This window comes from Lissotriton vulgaris, chromosome 2_1 (assembly GCF_964263255.1).
Source record: "Lissotriton vulgaris chromosome 2_1, aLisVul1.2, whole genome shotgun sequence".
Taxonomy (NCBI): domain Eukaryota; kingdom Metazoa; phylum Chordata; class Amphibia; order Caudata; family Salamandridae; genus Lissotriton; species Lissotriton vulgaris.
The window spans coordinates 271,345,019-271,367,647 of record NC_141687.1 but is presented as its reverse complement, the minus strand read 5'-3'; the positions used below and the strand labels follow the sequence as shown (position 1 = coordinate 271,367,647).

At 41.9% G+C, this 22,629-nt stretch overlaps 1 protein-coding gene across 2 annotated transcripts in view; it reads left to right on the top strand.

The window, feature by feature from the left end:
* Positions 1-21,066, top strand: part of APPBP2 (amyloid beta precursor protein binding protein 2) — a 296,134-nt gene extending 275,068 nt beyond the window's left edge. Inside the window, exons 13-14 of one of the 2 annotated variants that reach the window (XR_015308361.1) lie at positions 16,173-18,627; positions 19,162-21,066. Coding sequence is in view for 1 of the 2 variants with exons in the window: in XM_086954920.1 (XP_086811046.1) it covers positions 16,173-16,426 (254 nt within the window). In the remaining variant the exon portion in view is untranslated. Of the gene's footprint in view, positions 1-16,172 lie in introns of both variants that reach the window. The other variant, XM_086954920.1, reaches the window with a different exon arrangement.
* Positions 21,067-22,629: the final 1,563 nt, after the last annotated feature.

Here is a 22,629-nt window from a genome sequence, read left to right as displayed (position 1 = left end):
GACCATGTAGTCGAACACAGGCCCCGCCAGTGGACGCATTAGTCAGATGGTACATTTGCCTAGGTCGAAACCTGGTCACATTCCTGCTTCTGTTGGAGTTGGAGCCACTTTGGATATCATGGGCTAGATGCAATATCTGTGTCCTTACCTATTTACAGGATATACCAAGGTAAGTGTGGCCACTTCTAGATGCTACTCTGGTGGGTACCCCAGATATATATGTGAGCAACAAAGTAGGTGTGCTGAAAAAGCAATCATTGACCAGAATGTTGAAAAAGTCCAAGAACATGAATTAATATTTGTCAAGTTTACATGAAAGAAGCATTAATCCGTTCCGTGTTCGTTGGCCGACGCAAGCACTATCTGCCCAGTGCTGCGCACGACCGTTGGCCGACACAGCCCCGCCCACTATTTAGAACTCCTGCACCTCTGCGAAATTTGCGCCACGGTTAAGTAGTTAAAAAGCCTTGTTTTATGTTTCTCAGATAAAGATGAGTTGTATTCACTTGTAACTCCAGAACAAGATTGTTTAATGTTTATCTGAAAGATTTGAAAAAAGGGATCTAACATTGAAGTTTTTTAGCAGTCAGTTTACAGAAAAAATGAGCAGAAGAGACATTTAAGAAATAAATGGACTATTGTATGAAAAGATTTCCTTCATTCTGGAGAGAAAGATGAAACAGATATTACTTGAAGACCGCTACTTTAGCTACTGGCAGCCAAGCCAATATATGGTGCTGTAGTGCTCATTTACTGAGACACAGGAAGTTACGCTAGAGGAGACATGACATAATCAAAGCCTGAGTAGCTTTTTCCTAATAGTCTTCACAGAGAATTCAAACAACCTTTCATAATATTCTGATGTAGTAGACCAGGAAGCAGTAACCTTGTTAGTACAGGTTAGAAAGGGAAGATGGCTGAACCATATTCCTCGTAGAAGGGATGGAAGTGTGCCTATTTTAGAATGCCACAAATTTGGAGTCCAGTCCACAGATCCATGTGACTTGCTAAGATAACCTCTGTTTTCTCCCCTGTTGCTTTTCATCCAAAGACAACATTGATGACATGCATGAGTGATGCATTTTAGCTTGATGATCCAGATCATTATTGAAAGAAACCATGATATGGGTGTCATCTCAATCATATCATGGAGAACCCAAAAGACCAGATAAGTTTGACTAAAGAGTGAGAAATAGATTCAAAAGAGTGTGGCTTAAGGAAGGCAGCTGACGAACTCCACATTCCAAAGTTTAGGAAGTAGATCAAAAGAGAGGAAAGTGTTTTAGTTCTGTTCTGAAGAGAAAATATAAACCAATTCAAGGCCTTGTCAGCAATTCCAACATTGTAGAATCGATGTATGAGCATCCAATGAGATTGGGTGTCAAATACAATACTGAGGTCCAGTGGCTCAGGGGTGTTGTCGTTCGTGATCCAGAATAGATCGTCAGTATTCAGACACAAAGAGAAGCGCAGGTTTTGTACTAGGAAAAGGTATTTTTTGCCAGCTTGATGGCCGTCTTTAATATTAAGAGTTCCCATTAGATAGAAATTGCTTCTTATTTTCACATTACAATATCTTAGGAAAAGGTAGAAGAGAAATGGGCGTATAAGAATAAGTGGATTTGCTGTTATGTTATGTTATGTTATGTTAAATTTAGCTTATAAAGCGCGCGTACGCCCGTAGGCTTCATGGCGCTGTAGGAAGTTTCCAGAGCATAACACAACAACAGAAGGACCACTTAGAACGTCTGAGGGTAGGCTTCTCTGAAAAGCCAGGTTTTAAAGGCTAGTCTAAAGGCTAGAATGTCCTCGTGTGACCTTAAAGAAGCTGGCAAGGAGTTCCAGAGGGATGCAGCAAGAAAATGAAAGGAGCTGCCGCCCTGACGTTGTTTCCTAACAACCGGCACTGTGAGCAAGTTTTTGTGGCCAGAACGGAGGTTGCGGGAGGGGGTATATCTGGCAAGCAGGTTGATAATGAATTTGGGGCCTTTGCTTTGTAATGCCCTAAAGATAATGCAGCCGGTTTTAAAAGCCACCCTCTGGGCTACCGGCAGCCAATGCAGGTCTGCCAGGCCTGGCCTGATGGACTGCCATTTAGGAAGCCCACAGATCAGCCTGGCCGCCTGATTTTGAACCAGCTGCAGCCTCTTGAGCTGCCCGGCTGGAAGGCCCAAATATAAACTGTTTGAGTAGTCCAGCCTAGACAGCACAAGGGCGATGGTCACCTGTATCAGGGCAGAATGGGTTAGGAAATGGGCAATCTTTCTAATCTTGCGCAGCTGAAAGAAGCATGCGGAAACAACTGACCCTACCTGACTTTTCAAGGAGAGGTCATCACTGAAGGTGACTCCAAGGCTCTTAACCGTGCGGGATTTGGAGGGGGGATTTCCCATCTCCGAAGGCCAGAATTGAGGTCCCCAGCTGAGTTCGCTGAAGATTGTTTTAGCAAGTGAATTACCCCCTTCCCCCCCCACCAACACCACCCCCTCATCTCACCCCCCAGCACCTTGAGACCCCTACAGGTGAGTAGTCACTCTTAATAAACGCCTGTTTGATTGATTGAATTACTATGGCTTTTTGTTAACTCTACCCTAGCAGGTAGCTGTGAAAAGTGTTACAGTACGCAGTGCTTAATATGGGCCTATGGTTGCTTTTGGGGGCCACCGACACTTTTTGGGGGGGACCCACACTTCTTTTTTCTTACCAGACATTTCCCAAGAGCAAGAGAGAAAAACAAACACAGGTGGTAAAAACGAGGAAGAGAAACATGGAAATACCATGACCATAAATGGGCAGGGAGTGTCTGCCTGTGGATTAAAGAGATCTGAGGTGGATTCAGGACTACATATCCTTGGTATTTGCCTGCTGACATTTAATAGTGTCAGCTGCAGGCCTGTGAGCAGCAATTTGAGCACTGGCACTCATTATTTTACGAATCCACCGGCACTCATTATTTTACGAATTAAGCAATGACCGTATGCAAGGTTAAACTAACTGGGCCTGTGGTATCCACGAGTTTGTGCAGCTTGAAAACTGGTACAGGTGGAGTTTCCATATTTAATCTTAGTTGCCAAAGGTGTAATCATGTCAAAAGTGAGAGGCTCAAAATTATATAGAGTTTGTTGTGAGGATCCTAAGTCATTAGAGGCTTAAAAGTCAAGACGACATTTGAAAAAAGTCAACAGGATCTTCTTGATTTTTTTCTTCTAAAAAGGTGGACAATGAGCCTCATAGGCCTTTAGATGGTAAAACATAGAAGGAAAATGTGGAGGATAAACAGCTTTTGTACTATTTGAAAAACGTTGTGTGAAGATTTGCTAGCTTTGGATAAAAAAGTGACACATGCCTACTTTATAGTGTTTTTTTAAGTCTTCATGGCAGAAATATATACTTTTTTCGAATCTGTATTATATTTGCATTCCTACAATCTTTTAAGTTCTTTACACTAGCACTTTTCTGTAGCAAGAGTACAAGGATGCAGGGGGAGTTACCTACCTGGAGCGGTTGGATTTCAGAGGCATGATCTTTTTTAATGCTCAAGCCATCCAGTTATTGTAATTTTTGTGAATTGCTTCCATGTAAAGGCCCAGTTGTGAATACCATGCAGTAGCAATTAATGCTTGGCCAAGATTAGCAAGAGGTTCCTTTTGGATAGTAAAACCCCCCAAAATCATAAATTGTAGAATATAATTTGGAAAACTAGAGTGCATGTTTCAATCTATCCTTTTCTTCCATAGGGGATATCATCAAGCCCCAAAAGGCAACACTGCTGCCATGTTTTATGTAAATAAACAGGTTAGGTTTCATTCTCTGGTAATTCAACTTTGAGAGTGGGCATTCGAGAATGAGATCCTACTGATAGCATCCCCATAGAGCAGTTCTCCATTTCTGGAGTCTCTATTCAGAAAAGTTGTCTCTGGTGTTTTAGAACTTGTGGGTTTGCAATACAAATAAATAAATTAGATAAAGGGTACATTTAAAGAATTGGGATAAGATTTTGTGCTGGGTTTAGGATTTGATTACCTTTTAGGAGTTGATTAGGACTAGAATAATAGACAAACCTGCAGACAGTTACTTTTTTGCACACACTGGGATTTACTAACCATAAATTCAGCACTGCAGCACCTTTAGGGTAACTCTCAGTTCACTGAGGTTGAAAGCCTATCCTACTGCTGAGAGAACTTTGCTATGTTACCGGGCTTTACAATATCTGATAGTGAGGAAAAACATGATGTTCCTGGGGACGATGGTGTCTTGCATTCCTCTAGTTCCTAATGTAAGACTGCATAAACACCCACTTCAAGAATGCTTGATGGGATAATGGTCCCAAGTCAGGAGACCATTGGAGGATCGTGTTGAGAGATCCCAAAATGAAGTACACACTCCAGTTGTGGAGTAAGCATAGTTTATTGCTGGGCAGGCTATGTCACCTTGAGTGCAGACTCTCCAGGTTTGGAGAGCACATATATCGGATTGACAGTGAAGGATAGAAGGGCCATGTATGAACACAAGTACTGCCTGCAGTTGACCAAAGTAAAATCGACAGTCATTCCTGAGACTAAAGCCCATAGCTTTCCAGGAATGCCTAAAAGATTGGTATTGAGCCCAGGCACATCATATACACCTCATTTCATATCGCTGCCAAAGGTGGAGAACAACATTGTTGATTTGTAGATCTGTTCAGCAGACTTCATAAGTCAACTCCCACGTTGAAGATTTGAGTCTGTTTTTGGACAAAATATTAGAAAGATGAGGGACATCTCAAATATATCTGTTCACCAATCGAGAAAAACAAGCATTGGCATAGCCAATAGGTCTCGCCTTTGGGATGTGTTTAGTCGGAGCTATTGGCTTTGCCAATATCTTTAAGCTATGTTGTAGAGCATCATCGTTGCTCTGCAGCATGTTGAAAAGTTATACTAAACAAGTGTTCTAGGTATTTTTGTTACCTTATATATAACCAAAATGACATTATGTACAACTGAACGACCCTATTAACCACATCCATGCTAAGGGAATTTCCCCCTGGTGCTCATTTTTTTGAAATCCCATTGTTCATGATGAGCTCAGCTTGTCATGAGCACACGACCAGTGTACTGCATGACGAGCTGAGCTCGTCATGAGCAGCGAAGGGGTTAAAAAAATAATTAACATTAAAAAATGGCTTCTAGCTTTTTTAGTCTTTGCAATGCTGGCCACTTCTTCCTTCCTGACTTAATGCTCGTTTGTTATAGCTTTTTTTTGTTATGGGGGGATGGGCATTAACAACGGGAGGGTGGAGGTTGGGAAATAGTACCTGAATTCCAACATGAACAACACCTTCCCCCTTACTCGACAAATTTGAACTGCTCCCGCCGCTCTGGAGTCTGTCCCCCCCTATTCTGCAGGTGGATAAAAACGGTGCCTGTACACCACCGTGGAACATGAATTCCCTCTTTCAAACATCCTTGCCACATATACTGACCCAGACAGTGAAACCGCATATGAAGACACACCATGCACTTATTTCTGATCACTGGAGCCCACGAACATCCGTAAACCCGAAGCCACTCACCACATGAGTCCTATGTGCAGGGAGGCCATGCTCAGAATACTTTGGAATTCCTAGGTTGCCAAACAATCTAACGCCAATGCCCCTCAGAGCACACGAGGCGCAAGGAGACATGATTTGCTGATCTCTTGCTTATTGCAGCATTGTGTGTATATCCACCTTTACACATTTGCTTATGAAACAGAATTTGGGGCAGCACCCGGAATAGCATCATGGTTTAGAAACATCCACAGTTCTACCCAAGTGTATGTGAAATGCTTTTCGTCTGATTCTGAAGAGCGTCATATGATGCATTCACAAGCAACAGAGAAAGGCACTATATAAAGGGAGTGTTGAGCGACGCATGAATGTACAGATGTGTGCCCTTCCAGGCGATACAAGAAAGGTATGGTCTCCTTGAGGGTAGCTTTCTGATTTATGCAGCGGTAATAGCGGCAATTCAGAGGCATTGGAAAGGTGGGCAGGTGGAACCAGTGACCACAATGGCTTGCCAATATGTCGTAATGGCCGCGGGTACTTTTAAGGCAGTCACATGCCTTCTGTCTCGGATGTTACATGAAGGACTGCGACCACTAGAAGATCTGAAATTGAAATGGGAGACGAGTATAGGCCGACCAATACCAGACGCAGCATGGGGCCACATTCTTAGGAGAGCATGGAAGGGTAGCAGAAATGCACGATTCCAGCAGGTGCAATTTTTCATACTACACCGGGCTTATTTGACCCCAGGGAAGATCCGGAAATATTTCCGGGTCCATGATGCAGCGTGCCCTAGATGTTTAGAACAGGGCCTGGAACTGGAGCACATGCTCTGGAACTGCCCGATCATGGGGCGATATTGAGTAGAAGTGCGGGAACTCCTGATTGACATAACAGATAGACATTTAGATTACGACATGGCAACATGCTTGTTGCACTGGTTCCCACATACAGTTAAAAACAAAATAACTAGCAAATTTATCGACCTAGGGTTATTATTGGCTAAGCGGGAAATAACATCGCACTGGAAGTCAAAGGAAGGACCGTCAAGTAAGCGATCGAGAACAGAACTATGTAAGTGGGCTGGTAGTGAGAGCGTTATTAGATTTCAACAGGCCAAACGAGCAGCTAATGAAAAGATTCTGGAATTGGCAAGAGCTTGGGAAGCACTGGTACAGGCCCTGCTGGATTCACAAAAGGATGATGGGGATTAATGTGTGACGAACGTGCATGTGATCGTTGATAAGCGAATTGTGTTGTGAACGATTATCCGTATAGCTGGTATTGTGCTGTGATATGTGTATTTGAAATGTGCCCACACCAACTGAAGAGGGAAGGGGGGGATCCAAGGGCTTAGTTGGGAGTAAACATGGAGACCTATTTGATGGATATAGGTGATGTGATCTACATTTTGGTCAGTATGGTGATAAAATATTAATAAAATATGTTTAAAAAAAATGAATTTATTTATTTATTTAGTGTGTTTTGTTATAGCGCACAGATACCCCAACGGGGTGTCCCGGCGCTCCTGTGCGATCTTATGCTGAATTAGGAAGATTATTAAAAGGGGGTGACTAACAGAAAAGATAGGTCTTTAACGCCTTCCGAAAGGGTAGTTCTTCCTGGATCATCCGGATGGAGTTAGGCAATTTGTTCCAACGGGCAGCTGTGCAGACTTGGAAGGTTTTACCGCCAGAACGAGTTTTTTTAAATCGGGGAATAGTAAGGAGATTTTTTGATGAAGAACGGAGATTCCTAATATTGTTGTAGGGGGTGAGGCAGGTAGAAAGGTGTGCGGAGCCCTTGCCTCGCAAGGCACGGTGAGCCAGCACCAGTGCCTTGAATTCAACTCTCTTATTTATAGGTAGCCAATGAAGGCTACGACGATGGGGCGTGATATGCTCGCGAGGGGGAATGCCCCCGACCAGTCGTACTGCAGCATTCTGGACTGTCTGAAGTCGATGGCACAGACCTACAGACAGGCCAGTATACAAGCCGTTAGCGTAGTCCAAGTGCGAGGTGATCAACGCCTGGACTACGGCCTTCCTGGTAGTGTTAGGAAGGAAATTGATGAATTTTTTCACCATCCTGATCTTGGCAAAGCATGCTGCAGAGACTGTGTGTACTTGATGTTGCATTGAGAGGTTGGAGTCCCATCTAACCCCTAGGTTTTTTACCGAGTCTGAGGGCAGGGGTGGAGCACTAAGGTCAAGAGGCCACCAGATGTAGGGGTCTAGAGGAGACGGTTGGTGATAAAAGAGGACTTCTGTTTTCCCTGCGTTGAGCCGAAGGAAGTTATTATCCATCCAATGGGCGATCGTACGAAGACAGTTTTTTAGAGGATCAAAAGTAGTTTGAGTAGGACTGTCAAATGAAAACATAAGTTGAATGTCATCGGCATAGGAGGTGGCCTTTATGCCGGTTTGGGCGATGATGTCAAAAAGGGGTGAAAAATAAACATTAAAAAGAAGAGGGCTCAACGAGGAGCCTTGGGGGACTCCCCAACGGAGAGGACGACTGTCCGAGGTGTAAAGGGGGGGGGGGGGGGTGAAAACTGCCTGCGTACGGCTGGATAGAAAGGACGTAATCCATTTTAAGGCCGTGCCCTGGATGCCTTTAGTTTGTAAACGGTCCAGGAGGAGGGGGTGGGAGACGGTGTCGAATGCTGCTGATAAATCAAGCAGCACCAACACCGCTCTAGATCCCTCGTCCATTCTCCAGCGTACAGCATCTGCCATTTCAATTAATGCAGACTCGGTGCTGTGGCCGGGTCTAAAGCCATGCTGGGAGTCATGGTAAGCACCTGAGTTTTCTAAAAAAAAAACGCTAGTTGATGCTGAGCGAGTTTTTCAAGCACTTTGGCAGGGGCAGGTAACAGAGATCGGTCTGTAGTTAGAGGGGCCACTGGGGTCGGCATTGGCTTTCTTGATTATAGGAATAAGCCGGGCATGCTTCCAAGAGTCAGAGTAGACTCCTGTTTGTAACGAATCGTTCCAGATCCCATTCAGGGTGTGGTTGAGAATGGGTGCGAGGGATTTATAATGTTTGGCGGGCCTAGGGTCCAGGGGAGAGCCAGATTTACATTTGCAGAGTTCTTTAAGGGATTGATCAAGGGTGATCTCTTCAAAGTTCAGAAACAAATGATCGGAAACAGAAGTGACAGAATTTAATGTACTATTGTCTGGGGTGGGGTTGCTAGGAAAGGAGTCATATATCGTGGCTATTTTATTTTCAAAAAAATCAAAGAGGCTATTACATAGTATCTGAGATACCAACGGGGGGCGTTTGAGAGCCAGGGGATCGGTGAAAGATCTGACTACATCGAATATTTCCCTCGAAGAACCTTGAGAATGGGAGATATTTTCTTCAAAGAAGGTTTTTTTGTGATGAATGATTTTTTTTCTGTATTCTTTTAAGGCAGATTTGTAGCGGGCTTTACCGTCAGGTGAATAAGTGAGTCTCCAACGTCTTTCGAGACGTTTACATTCCGATTTACATTTCCGGAGTTCATCGGAGTACCAAGGGGCAGACGGGGTAGAGCAATAGGTTTTTATAGACTTCATAGGGGCGAGGCGGTCAATGGCAGAAGAAATCAATTCATTAAAACTAGTCAGACGGGTGTCGAGATCAGCCATAATATCAGGGGGGTCGGTAGAGTGGAGAAGAGCAGCAAGGCTGTCAGAGGAAATCTTGCTCCAGTTTCTTCCCTGTTGTTTAGCAGGGCGTATGTGACTAGTTTGATGATGCCAGGGGAATGAAAAAGGAACAAGAAGGTGGTCGGACCAGACCACTAAGAGGAGGTCACTTGTGATCAAACTCTCCAGATTGGTACAGATTAGGTCCAGGGTGTGGCCAGCCTTATGTGTCGGGCGACTTATCAGTTGGTGTAATCCCCCGTCTAGTAAGGTGGAAAGGAAATTATAGGACGTGGAGTCATGGGAGTTATCTACGTGGAGATTAAAATCCCCAAGTAGAGTGAAGTTGGCGTACCGCGATGTAACTTGCAGGACATAGTCCAGGAAGGACGGGAGAAAGGATATTTTAGAATTTGGGGGACGGTAAACCAAAAGGCCGGTGAAAGTAAAGTTGGCCGTTATTTGAATACAGAAAGGGAGTGCCTCAATGCGTTCCAGTTGTTTGTAAGGGAAGGAGGAAATAGTCCAATGGGATCTATATATTATAGCAACTCCGCCTCCGGGGTGGGGGACTTGTCTATTTGCGCAGAGTATTCTATAGCCAGGTGGAATGGCTAAATGTATAGCGGGATTGGTTTCACCCGCCAACCAGGTTTCCGTTAAATATAAAAGGTCCCAATTATCCTTTTCCAATGTATGGACGATATCAAGGGAATGTTTTACCAGGGAACGGCAGTTGATCATAGCCGCCTTTATTCGTGATGTATTGGAGCCCATTTGTGTAAGGAGACAGGTATGCTTTGGGGCATCAAGATGGTCTAGAACGCATTTTGTGAAAGGTAGGTGGGAGTCGACCTCTAAGGTTGGAATGGAGGGAAGGGTACAGTGCGTAGGTTTCAGAGTTTTGAGCATAGAGCTATCATAAGATTTAAAGTCACACGGTGTTACACTACCTGCATACTGGTCGCGGACGGGCAGGACTCTGGCACGACTCCGGCGCAGGTCCGGCGCGTCCGCTGCGCGGAGGCATTACCTTCCGTTTATATAGAGGCCAATAGGAAGCGTATAAACGCTGCCCCAAACCAAGATGGCCGCCAAAGTCGATTCACCCTGTCCGAGGCTCGGCTGACACAGCGTCTAAATCGGCTGAGAATGACCCGAGACTCAGGGTGAGTCCAGCACGCTTATTACATCAAGCGGGGGCGGTGGGTTACCACCACTTCCACAATCGAGCAGGGTACAAACAAAATACAGTAGCTCATAGAGCAGTGCAGCTAGGCTTCGTGATCAAGCACAGTGCAATACATTTAAAAGTTGAGAGGCCAACAAGATAATTTTAAAAAGGTGCAAATCCGAAAAACAAACGTACAAATAAAACAGCAACCTCCCGGCATCCGCCTCAGGAGGGGTATAGATGCACAGCGAATGGGGGCAGTGTGAAACAGATGTCCTTTTATAGAGGCCAATAGGGAGCGTGTAAACGCTGCCCCAAACCAAGATGGCCGCCAAAGTCGATGAAGGTACAGATGTGCACAATCTAATCTTCTTGCATATACTAGATTCTAGGCGGTGTACATGTGCGCATTTAATCAGGGCGGTTCACTCGCTCTGCACAGGTTGTATGTGGGCTTGTCCGCTCACTTTACCCAGAGCCACTAGTGTGCTCACTTGACGCACATGCTCAGTGCTGGAAATGTAAATAGAGAAGCATTGTTATCTTGAAGTACCAGTTCAATACTGTCAAGTGCTGGTACTTTCCCAGTCAAAGAATCGAGTCGAGCCCTTGCTGAGAAATGGAGGAACGCACGTTCTAATGCCAAAATGGGTTTACTCCATACCCTTTTCCATTTAAAGCACTGCATGTGCTTGCCCAATTAGATTTGGTGAATGTGCGTACCAATATAGTTTACTCCGGCAAAAGCCACGTGGAATAACGCCACGCACTGATGATTGCAAGTGCAATGGGCTGTAGAGCCACACTACTCCACACTACTGTGGAGTAGTGTGGCTCACTGGTTAGAGGCGGCAGACCCAGAAGCAGAGGACGGCCCGGGACCAGGGTTCAATTCCCGACGCAGCAGGGTGTTTTTGGCCAATGTCAGCGGGCTCGATAAATCTTGCCTCGGTGTCACTCTAACCATGGGTTCCACTCAGCAACTCTGGGCAATAGCTTGCTTAATCTCCACAAACGGCCCCATCAACGCCAGGGATGCCTGGCTTCACCTTGGGGGTGCCCAATAGGGACCATCTCACAGGGAAAGCCAGGACGGGTTCCCCAGCGTTATACAGCGCCAGGAAACCTACGGGTAGCAGTGCGCTTTACAAGCTCAAATACATTTACATTACATTTAGAAAGTGCTGTGCAGTAGATGTTGGTAGTAGTATATTTCTCTAGCGCTTCCCCACTCATGAAGACTCAAAGCGCTTGCAATACACAATTATACAGCACAGTGTCTGACTATATTCTGCCCCTGCCCACACCCAAAAGCAGCACACCTTGCTTCGGTTACTGCCCCCCTGTCACCATGATTACACTGCCATTCAAACCTTTGTACTGTTGTTCTCTAGATGTGCTTAATCAAGGCAGACTACAAAGGTATGCATATTTTAAATGCATGGGGGCTGCACTGATGCCAACCACAAACATATATAGCTCGCACTTATGTATGTGTAATTTCTCGATCGCTTCCAGACGCTGTGCAATTTCTTATCTTATGACCCTTCATTTCTAAGTGCACTGTCAGTCGTCCAAGGTCTATAGCACTGTAGAAAAACATTACAGTGAATAAATCGGTTGTTCTTTTTCATCTGCTTTAAGAAAATACCACAAGAGGCTGCACAAAAAAGCATTTTACTCTGTGGCTGTGTATTGACAACACAGATTGGGCTGTTGGCTTCTTGGTTATAAACTGCTAGGGTTATCTTTTTCTCTGAGTTTATAGAAGCTGTGTGGCCTCTAATTAAGAAAGACTGTTGCGCCTGACAGCCCCGAGTCCCTACTGGAGGTGGTAATTTGGCCCAGGAGAGCCCCACAGAGTCTGTGAAGTGGAGGGCTGATGAATGTCCGCATTCCGCAGCCCCTTTAATCTTGGCAAAGGAGCGTGCATCTGACTGAAGCCAGTAAAAAAAAAAAAAAAATACAGCTTCAAATGGTTTTACTGGGCATGATTAGCGAAGAAAGCACGGTTAGACTATTGTGTCTATAAAAAAATACATGCTAGACAAATAACATTAATGGAACAGTTTTTATCCAAAAGCAAGTTAGTATCTACCCAGTTCAATTGCAATTGCAGCGCTCCCCATGACTCAAGTCACGAGAAGCGTATCGTCACCTTTTTACACTTGCAAAGTTGGAACAGAGGGTGAAAGACAGGCAAAAAAGAAGGTGGGCAAAGTCAGAAGCAAGGTTACCCGGCTGTAACTGTTTATAACAATATCCGTCAACACATTAATCCGTTCTGCTTTTCACTGCCTGCAGTGACCCAACCAGAGGAGCGATTTGAAAGGAGAGCTGATGTATAGGAAAGACATAGTATATGAGCAGACTAGGCTGCTTTGAGAAGGACGGAATTCCACTGAATGGGACAGTACCTGGTATTTGATGAAAAAACCATCAATCAGGCGGTAGATGTAAACTGATCTAGCTTGGCGCGTTTGCTGTCTGCAGGAGTCCGCACAATATTTACACTTAAAATCGGACATGCATTGAAACACTGCTACAGCACCTTATACCCCTGACCAGACCCCCAAGCGCTTTTAGTAGTCGAGTTCCTGACTACTCTTTGCGCACAGATCTTAAATCGTAGATTTACCACAAGCATGACCTCCTGGTAGAAGAAGCATTGGCCGGCCACGAGACACTATATGTGGTGGGGAAGGAGGAGAAGCGGGAGTTGTGTGCACGCGCGGCCAATGCTTAAAAAAAAGGACGCGAGTGGAACGAGCACGCGATGTTGCCACCGCTCGTGCATGGGCACGTAACTGCACGCCTCATGCCAGCAAAAAGCATGTGGGTAGGACTTTTCAAAGCCCACTACTAAATGTCTCGCAGCACATGCGCTCAGCGAGACCTAAAAAGGGGCACCTGTAGTCCTCTACGTATCAAACCCCACTGTTGTTAAGGAATGCTCTATAGAGAGATTAGTCAAGGATATTTGCTTATGCTTTTCTCCTACTACTGCCTCTGATATCTTATGTCATTTGTAAAATGTGAAAGGCTCTAGTGACAGTGATTAAAGTCACCCCAAACTGGCTTGCGAACCATAGTTATGTTTTCTGGAAATGTCCCTCTATCCTTTGTCACAAACTACCTGCTCTGTATTATTTCTTAGCCCAGAAACTGCGCAATCTGCTCAATCGGGATCACAATTCATGCATCTTGCAGTCTGAGAGCTTAGCAGCACCTGAGATCTTACCTGTCAGCAGAGTGTATTGCTGTCCTAAAGAAAGTATGCTGTCCTACTTAAAAGGATATGTTATTCAGCACAGCTCATCCATTTTTGCACCCTATCACAGGTTACTCCACTACATACTTCTATATATCTACATCTACAATGCCTGATATATATATTATTTTTTTTATAGAGTTTTATATAGCACAAAGTAGACCCAAAGATATCAGGGTGCTTTACATGAGCACCAGTTTCGTTGTAGATGAATACATTCATTTTGTTAGGCACGGGGAGATTAAGTGATTTGCCCAGAATCACAGGATGTTGAGCGTCGTTGCTGAGACTTGAACCTAGTTCCCCAGCTTCGAAGTCGACCGCTCTAGCGATAAGGCTACATGCTCTCCCCTGATATATCCCCTAATCGTATGCTTCTGTTATAGTACGTTTTCCATCTCTATGCTTCCTACCTACGTTACAGACAGCATCACTCGCTCTTTTAAGGTGCATGCAATTCAGGTTCCAAAAAAGCTTCTCCCCTAGTTCTACTTTTTGGGATTGGAACGTTGTTCATATATGGCTCCTGGGAGCTTTTTTTTAACCAACACCTAACATGGAAGGTCATATTTTTTAGTAAAACTTACTTTCCTGTGTAGAGTTAGGGAATTATAGCCCCTCCCTATACAGGAAACTTAGTATGAAAACCACCAGGATAAGCATGTCTAGCAAACACACCCATATTTTCTATCAAGGGTCGTGTAACTCTTTAACATTAACCAAACCATTTAATTGCCTAGATTTTCATGCAGTCCACAAACTATTCCTGAGAGGTTCTTACACACTTTGGCTGTTCAAAGGACACTTATGTAATACCTTCGTAGGACTCATTCACTAATAGTTATTAGTTGCTTTCTCTTCATTACACGGAAGCAGTTCTTTTCCAAAAGCAGATATTTCATGATGTATTCAACTATGCAGTGCCCAAGTCACATTCACTTGCACACCCCATGCGTATTCACTTTGACAAAAGGAGCAACAATAATATCTCTAGGCAATATTCTATTACTGATCATTTGCAAATTGTTAACTTGGTTGTAACTCCACACATCACATCCAAGTAACGTGTGCACATTCAGGCAAGGTAAAAGGCACAAGTAGGGCTTCAACATCTTTCCTCCAATCACTGCTTTAAATGTCAGAGTTGCTGCTTTTAGTTACGCACAGCATGTGATCTTCCAAAACACATGCCGTAACTGGGAAACGTTACCCGTCACACTTGGAGTGAACTTTGTAATGTTGTAGATTCACATGCAAACCTCCCACCTTTCTAAAGTTGTGGAAGTAGCGTTGCAGCAAGATTTTGTAAAGTTATATTTCACAATTTACAGGTCCTCTCCTGATGAAAAACGTTAAGATGATGGCCTTGTGTGGCCGCTGCGAGGCCTCCGGGTGGTTATGCACTATATAAATGGAATTTTTCATTTCATTTCATTTCATTACATTGAGTTGATAAGCTAAAATGTTGCTTACATATTAGCAATCATATTGGCCAGAAAAAATGACTAGCTTTAAACACTTTAAATTGTTTCCCACTACCCAAAGTTATCCTTCAGAGGGTTCCGTCTTTTAGTTGTAAAGTTTGACTAGAGTTCATCTCCGGAAATTACTGAGATTGTGGAAATGTACACTGTCTTGATGTTTCCAGAGCTCTGATGCAAAAAAGACAATCCTACCTGCCTTTAAGCATCTCGATCTTCTTGTGGTGTTTTTCGGGCCTTAATACTGCTAATGAATTTACTGTCCTGTAGATAGTCTCTTGCTTTTTAAATTCATATCTCTTTAAAGGACTTAAGGTTCTTTTAACTTCTTGCTCATTTCACGGAGTATAGATGGTATTGGTTGTTTCCATAGAACCATTGCCAATGTAGACATTTGTAAGACTGCAATATCAGCCAATTTGTTTGTGTCTATTCTTGCATCTATTATTCACTTGATTTACCCTGAAATGGTGTGGCGTTTGGCCCAGAACTTGATTGCTTGAGTCCTGATGAGCCAGCTGCTATTTCCTATTGGGCTTTGTACTCCGCATTAAAAAGGATGGCAGAGAAGGGATGGCTTTTCTTACCGGTGATTCCAGTATTCTATCCTTCTTGTCCTGCCATCATAACACCCATCTGGCTATGCCTTCCGTAAGCGTAGGATACATAACATCCATGCATGTCGGGAAAAACCATGTAGAAAGTGGTAGGGGACGGTTGGTGATGCATGAGTGGTGTAGGGTGTAGCAGCAGTCATGTAAGGGAACTCCAAAAACATGATAGCATTTGTTTTTAGGGCTCATTTTCTGATCCTCTGTGTCCAACGACTCATGTATATTTTTGTAGGGAGGTAGAGCAAGGATTACACACACCATAATCACTTTTTAAGGTCATTTCATGTGGATTTTCTCACTGCATTTTTTAAATAGGTAGCCTGGTAAAATATTACCAGGTAAAATGAGCACCCAGGAAAATAGAATGCAAATCAAAATGGCATTTTTCATTATTTTATATTGGCTTGTCATTTTTGTTTGTACAAAGAAAAGATCAATTTCACTCATATTTCTCTTTTGTTTACTAGGGAAGAAGCTTTTTGGTGAAGGCTACAGTGGACTGGAATATGATTACAGAGGCCTCATTAAACTTTATAACTCTATTGGGAATTATGAAAAAGTATTTGAGTACCACAACGTGCTAGCCAATTGGAACCGGTTGCGAGATCGTCAGTTTTCAGTTACAGATGCACTGGAGGATGTAAATACGAGCCCACATTCTACAGAGGAAGTGGTCCAGTCATTTCTGATGTCTCAAAATGTGGATGGACCACGCTGCTGAGTACTTGGTTAAATAACCAATTCAACGATCCCAATTTATTGGGCAAATCTTACTGTGAAATCTTGAACCATGTAGTTTTTTCCAAGGCTGGATTTTGCATAGAAACACTGGCCCAGTTCATTGGAGACTCCTTAATTACTAACATGGTTTTCCATGATTCATCATAAGCCCGAATGGAAGAATGCGTCCCAGTGGGTGAATGTGCATCAGAGTTTGGTCCTCAACTCGTACTTAATACCAGACGATCATCTGCATTTTCAAGTTCTTTTCATTTTCTGCACCATTTGCGTCAAGACCTTGAATAAAACTGTTGAAGAGTTTAAAAGAGTTGCATTGTTATTATGAATAGAGGGTCCATATATTCACGTCCTTGAGCCAAGCACTTGAGCCAAGTAAAAAAAGAAATAGACCGTCTGTATGCAAATTTTTAATATTGTGTGCTGCTTGTAATTGACATGGTTCTTAAAATCTACAGCTCTAATGGGCGAAAGGAATGTTTTTCAAAGTCACGTACTAAGTACATTTGAACGTGTGTTGTCTGGCTGTGGAGATTCTTTGCAAGTGTTGAGTTAAGGCCACTATGTTTGTAGATGTATTTTCTTTAAGTCATGAACAGCAGGACCAGTATACATTTAGTCAACTTACTGTCTGTAGAACAAGAAGTGACATTTTGAATTTTGTAGGTGGATGTGCTTTTTATGAGCAGCATCCAACTATATTTAAACAAAAAAAAAGATGTAAACATGTTGCTGCAATCCATTAATTAAAAGCTCCTTTTTGCTTCATCCCTTCAAACAAAACAGAAAACTGGAAGATTTTACTTCTTTGGCAGATGCAGCAGTGTGTCTCCGAAGTTCAAAATGAAGGATTGCTGATGGTCGTTAGTTGACATGGGGACTCGCTACATGTGTCCTGTTTATACAATTCTCTTGCCTCTGTTAGAATTAGTTGATACTGTATTATGAAAAGTTTTCATTTGTAATATCTGGAATATTGACATTTTAAAAGAATATATGTTGACTTTGCAATGCTACCTCGTGAAGAGCAGAAACTGAGTGCTTCATCAAGAACTGCACAGTGTTTTAGGAAAGCATGTTTAAATCACAGCCAAGTCTTCTATTGCATGTGGCATAAGAAAGTAGTGCAGCAAGTTTTGTTTGGTTGCCAGTAGATGGGAACTGGTTTTGTCTTCATTAGGCCAGGAGAATTGCAAGTGGATGTCTGTTGAAGCTGTGTGAAGTGTGGGACATGATGACACGTTTTACAGTCCTTTTGTGTTTGTTCAAAAAGTTCCTTGTAATACCATTCTTCGCAGAGTGAAAGCCATTAGCGCCTACCCTCTAAACAGTAGTTTTAAAAGACAAAACTTTGCTTACATGATGAGCTGTGCTTTTGTAAAGGAGTCATTTGCTGTAGGAAAAGGGGGCCTTCTTTATGATTTATTCTGCTAGCCCTACTAAGTGCACCCACTTTAACAGCTGCTGGGAAGATGTCTGCATTGAGGTAATCACTTTGTTTTACATTCAAACACTTTACTAGCAGTTGCTAAACGTGGTCAAAAATGGGGCCGCTCTGTGTTTCAAGATATTGTTTTTACATGGTTTGGTAGCATTCAAAAGCTAGAACCTTCATTTTCGTAATTATTAAACCATTTCCTGCCACCCAAGTGGCATGGTAAAAAAGGCAACCTTTTGGTCTTAGGAGTGCATGCTCATCAGATGCTAATTTTTATCACCTTGGTTTAATTGTTTCCGTATTTAGTGAATCTTTTTTTGTTTTAACAGGGTTTTAGGGAAACATTAGTTTGAAAACTAAACCAATTGTAATTTTAAGTGATGTGTTGCATGTTACAAGGAGGGATTCATTGTATTGCTGCTATATTAACCCTTTCAGCTTTATAGGTTTAGTTGCCTCTTTACATGGCTCTTTAACAAAATACTGTCATTTATTGAAAGGGCAGAGCTTATCAAAGGAAGGAGTATTTTGTTGCTTAAACATCACCGCCATGTTTTACGACTATAGCATTTATAGAAGTCTATAAGTAAACTTAACATTTAAAACAGAAGGGTATTAGTTACCGTGTACATCAATGTCCAACCCCCCTTCCTGTTAAAACATACCCATTGTCTTGGGGGGAGGATGAGAGGTGTTAGTCCACTTCTTGAGGTTTGGATCTACTTAACCTTTGTATTGACAAACTTGTTGAAGAAGATTGAGTGTGTCTACCCTTATAATAATAAATAAACTCAGTCATTGACTGTCAGTTTTGGTTTGTTTTTTGGTTCAATCACTTAGTTTCCATTATACACTTTTTCGTCAGGTTATTATATATGTACATAGTTGGTTGGCTGTGAGCAGACGACTCCTGTTACGCCCCCTAAGCGGCTCAATAGCCCGGGGCTTTTTCAGAGCTTATGAGAGATACAAATTGAGCACAGCGATTTAACCCACGACCGAACGGTATTGTCAACTATAAGAATCATTTGAATCTTTGATTGCGAGGAAAAAGTATTTACAGAAACATTTATATCTAATAAGCCTTCAAAAAGGCCACGGCTATCGAGCCGCTTCAGGGGGAAACATGTGTCGGCTACCCAAAGCGTACCAACAATGTACATGTAAAACCACCTGATGAAAAAGTGTATGATGGAGAGAGATAGTGATCCAACCATAAAATAAACCAAAAATTACAAACTGACAACAACAACTGAATTTCTTCATAAGTATAAGGGTAGATAAACTTTTTCTACAAGTAAAACAGAAGGATAGGCTGCTAACACACATTGGCCAAAGCATTTTCAGCTCATTGAAACAGGATTGACAGAGGGTTATCATGGAGTTGCACAATTGATAAATAGGAACATTGTGAACCGTTTTAGGACGAATATATATATATAACCATATTATTATTTGAACATCAGACGGAAGTTATTTTTGTCTGCTTTATTAACAACTGAGTGGCAATTACAAACGTGTACTACATTTAATAGAAGAATATGTGCAGAATATCTTATTTGCCATATAATATAGAATAGTACATTTCCTCCTTCATTCCCCGTTCATTTATTTTTCTGCTTTAGACATTCTTGTAAAAGAAAATATTAATCTGTATTGGCGTTTTGACCTACAATTTGGAAAGACAAATCAGCCACAGTATATGACAAGAATGCCAGAACTGTAAAACAATACATTGACTCCAGTTTGCTGCTTGTTAATTGACCTTTTTGGTAGTGTGTGCCTCTGGCAGTTTCTTTTTTAATTGGCTTCATGTCTGTATTCGCAATGGCTTTCATGTGTTTTGCACCAAAAGTGCAATGACGGTTTTAAAAATTAAATGTTTTACATCCTGATAAAATCGTGGATTTACCAAGTTAAAGTTGGACTTTATGGTTTACTTCAGTTCACAAGGGGTAGAAGGAATAAATGCATTGTGTTGACATTTCCATAGGTGCCATTCGTGCTGTTCTTCAAAAGTGATTGCTGCATTAAGTCGTGGTACAGTACAGACAGTATGCTGCATTCATACAATAATGCATGAAACAGGAACATGATTTGTGCAAAGCTGTCTTTAAAAACAAATTGGGCAACATTTTGTGTTCTTGCTTCATGGTCTACGGGATTAGGAATGAGTTGTACTGTGTATTTACTGCTCTTTTATGTCATTATGTTTAAGTGCCGATTAGTTGTTTTTTTGTATGTGGGGAGGGTAGGGGCTAACTTATTAAACTTTAACTGTTACTTCTGTTTGTGAAACATTTTCAAAGTGCTATTACACAAACTGTGTTGGTTCAGTTGAAAAACACACAATCTGACACTCTTGTCCTTAATGGAACAAAAGCTCCTCTTGAAATTTGTGTTGACCGAACCAGCTAAATTTATTAGAGTTTACTGCGTCAGCACATTTGAGGATGGTTTTAGGCATCAACAATGTGTCCTTTGACTGATATATTTGAGCGTGTGTATAAGTGTGTGTGTGTGTGTGTGTGTGTGTGCTCAAGCTCTTGATAATGCCATTTCAGTCCTAGGTATCGATAGCATGAGGGGCCTTAGTGAATCTGTTTGAGCGCACACTTTTTTACAAGTACATTTTAAAGATGAAGGTAAACATATATAAATAGAAATAAATACATAGATATCTATAAACGTGCTTTGTGGTGCACAGATTCAGTGTAGGATCACTGGATAACTGTCACAGGTACCAATTAGGTAACAATTCTCAAATCTGTATGTCCCTGCAGAGGGGAGCACTGTTGCTATGGAAATAGATATTGTAATAATTTAGATCTACATTTATTGTGTTGAAGGTTGAGCGTGAATTTTACAGAATACTACCAGGGTCAGTACTATTTTTATACTTTACGTTACTCTGGGTTTAATAATCAGTGGTTTTAACGACCAAAAGCCAGAACTTGTGCCACAGTAATTTACGCGAACACACTTACATTGTCACTAGTTTTTATTTTTTGGGATGGTTCTCCATGTCCAGAGTCCTCTTTTATGTCGTATTTTGCACAGACAGATACTGTCCAACATTTGTTAACATCACACCATACCAAGTATGTTTGTAACCAGCATTGTGATATTCTGTAATTGTATTGCTGATGATTCATTATTGACCTAATAAATATAATGTTCCTGCACTCCCCGCACTTTCTTTGCTACGAGTTGTAATTATGCTCTCCACAGTTACATAGTGCTCTGTTTGATCTAAGATGTAGTATAAAATCTAAATGTGCCTATTTCAAAATATTTATAGTTGGAAATGTACATCTGTTTTGTCCTTTGCTGAAAATAATGCATATCCAGGAACCATGTATCATCAGTAATCTAGGTAGTGAATGTGTGGAAAGCTAGTTTAGTAAAGTTTGTCTGTCAGGGGATCTTCGCTGATAAACTTAAACTTTTCCAGTGCATGTGCTGGGACATAGATCACTCTTAGTGAGATAAAATCTGTTCTGAAAAATGTTAATTTTTTTATCTTTCTCTTAAGAGGGTACATTACCTCAATTAGGTTTTGTTTGCTTTAAAAGGAAACCGTTCCAATTAAAAATTCATTTGGAGCAGATTGACATTCCCTCAAAAACTGATTCTTTTATAAAGGAAACCATACAAATTAAAGTAAATGAAGCATGTAAATACCTACTTTGATATACTTAAAATATCATGCTTCCTCTTTAAGAGATGAAGCATCTCTTGTGCGTATCTCTGTGCTCTCTTCTCTAAGTTGGCTTCTTAATTCTTTTTTCTATTACCTGCAGTCAGGATCCTTTGTTTTACTCTGTCTTTTGACATTGGTGTGACTTTGTCAGTAAAATGTAACTGGGTTTGAGTATTTTATCTTCCTTCACAGCTTTAAAGAATGCTCTCACGCTGAACTATAATAGTAAGAAATCAGTTAAAGTTATTTGTAGACTGTTTAATTCACGTTTTTACCAGACTCCCACACAACACAAGAAAGCAGTTTTCCAGAAAATGTTGTGATTGAACGTCGGAGAGCACAAAGGAATTTACATCAGAAACAAGACCAGGATAAGAAAAAACATGCTTTGTTTAAGGAGAATGCTATTGACTAAGCCTACAATGAGAAAGGGGTTATAGTTACCCCGGAGTCAATGAGTGTATGTACTCAAAGAAATCCCAGAGGTAGAGATATGAAAATACACCATTTCAAACTAAATACCATCATCATTGAATCGCTTAGTATCTAGGCATGCATTCCTGTTATGACTTTTGCTGTCATCTTGTATTGCGATACAAAAGGGGATGATGGACGGAGCGTTTGAGCAAATCAAACACTCACCCCCAGTCAACTGATCTGGGTTTAATCCAACACCATTCTTTAGCTCACTCGGCCACCCCAGTCATCTTGTATTGGTCTTGTACTATTACAGACTTTTTCTATGAGCCTACATTTTGGTGTTTGCATGTGAGGTATGACTCATAATTACATCCCCTGAAATCTACACAGACCTAGTACTTTTTTACAGTTTATTTTTCATCTGTCGATTTAAGATCTTTATGCCAATGCTGCCCAGTGCCAGACATGCTTTGACGCTGATAACCAGGATCTTCAAATGTCAAAGGAGAAAACTTAACACCGACTACACATGAGGTGTTTTCAAATATGCTCTCATGTACACACACATCCAACCCACCCAATTTAACCCCCTGTTACATCACTCACTACCCTTGGAATTACACCC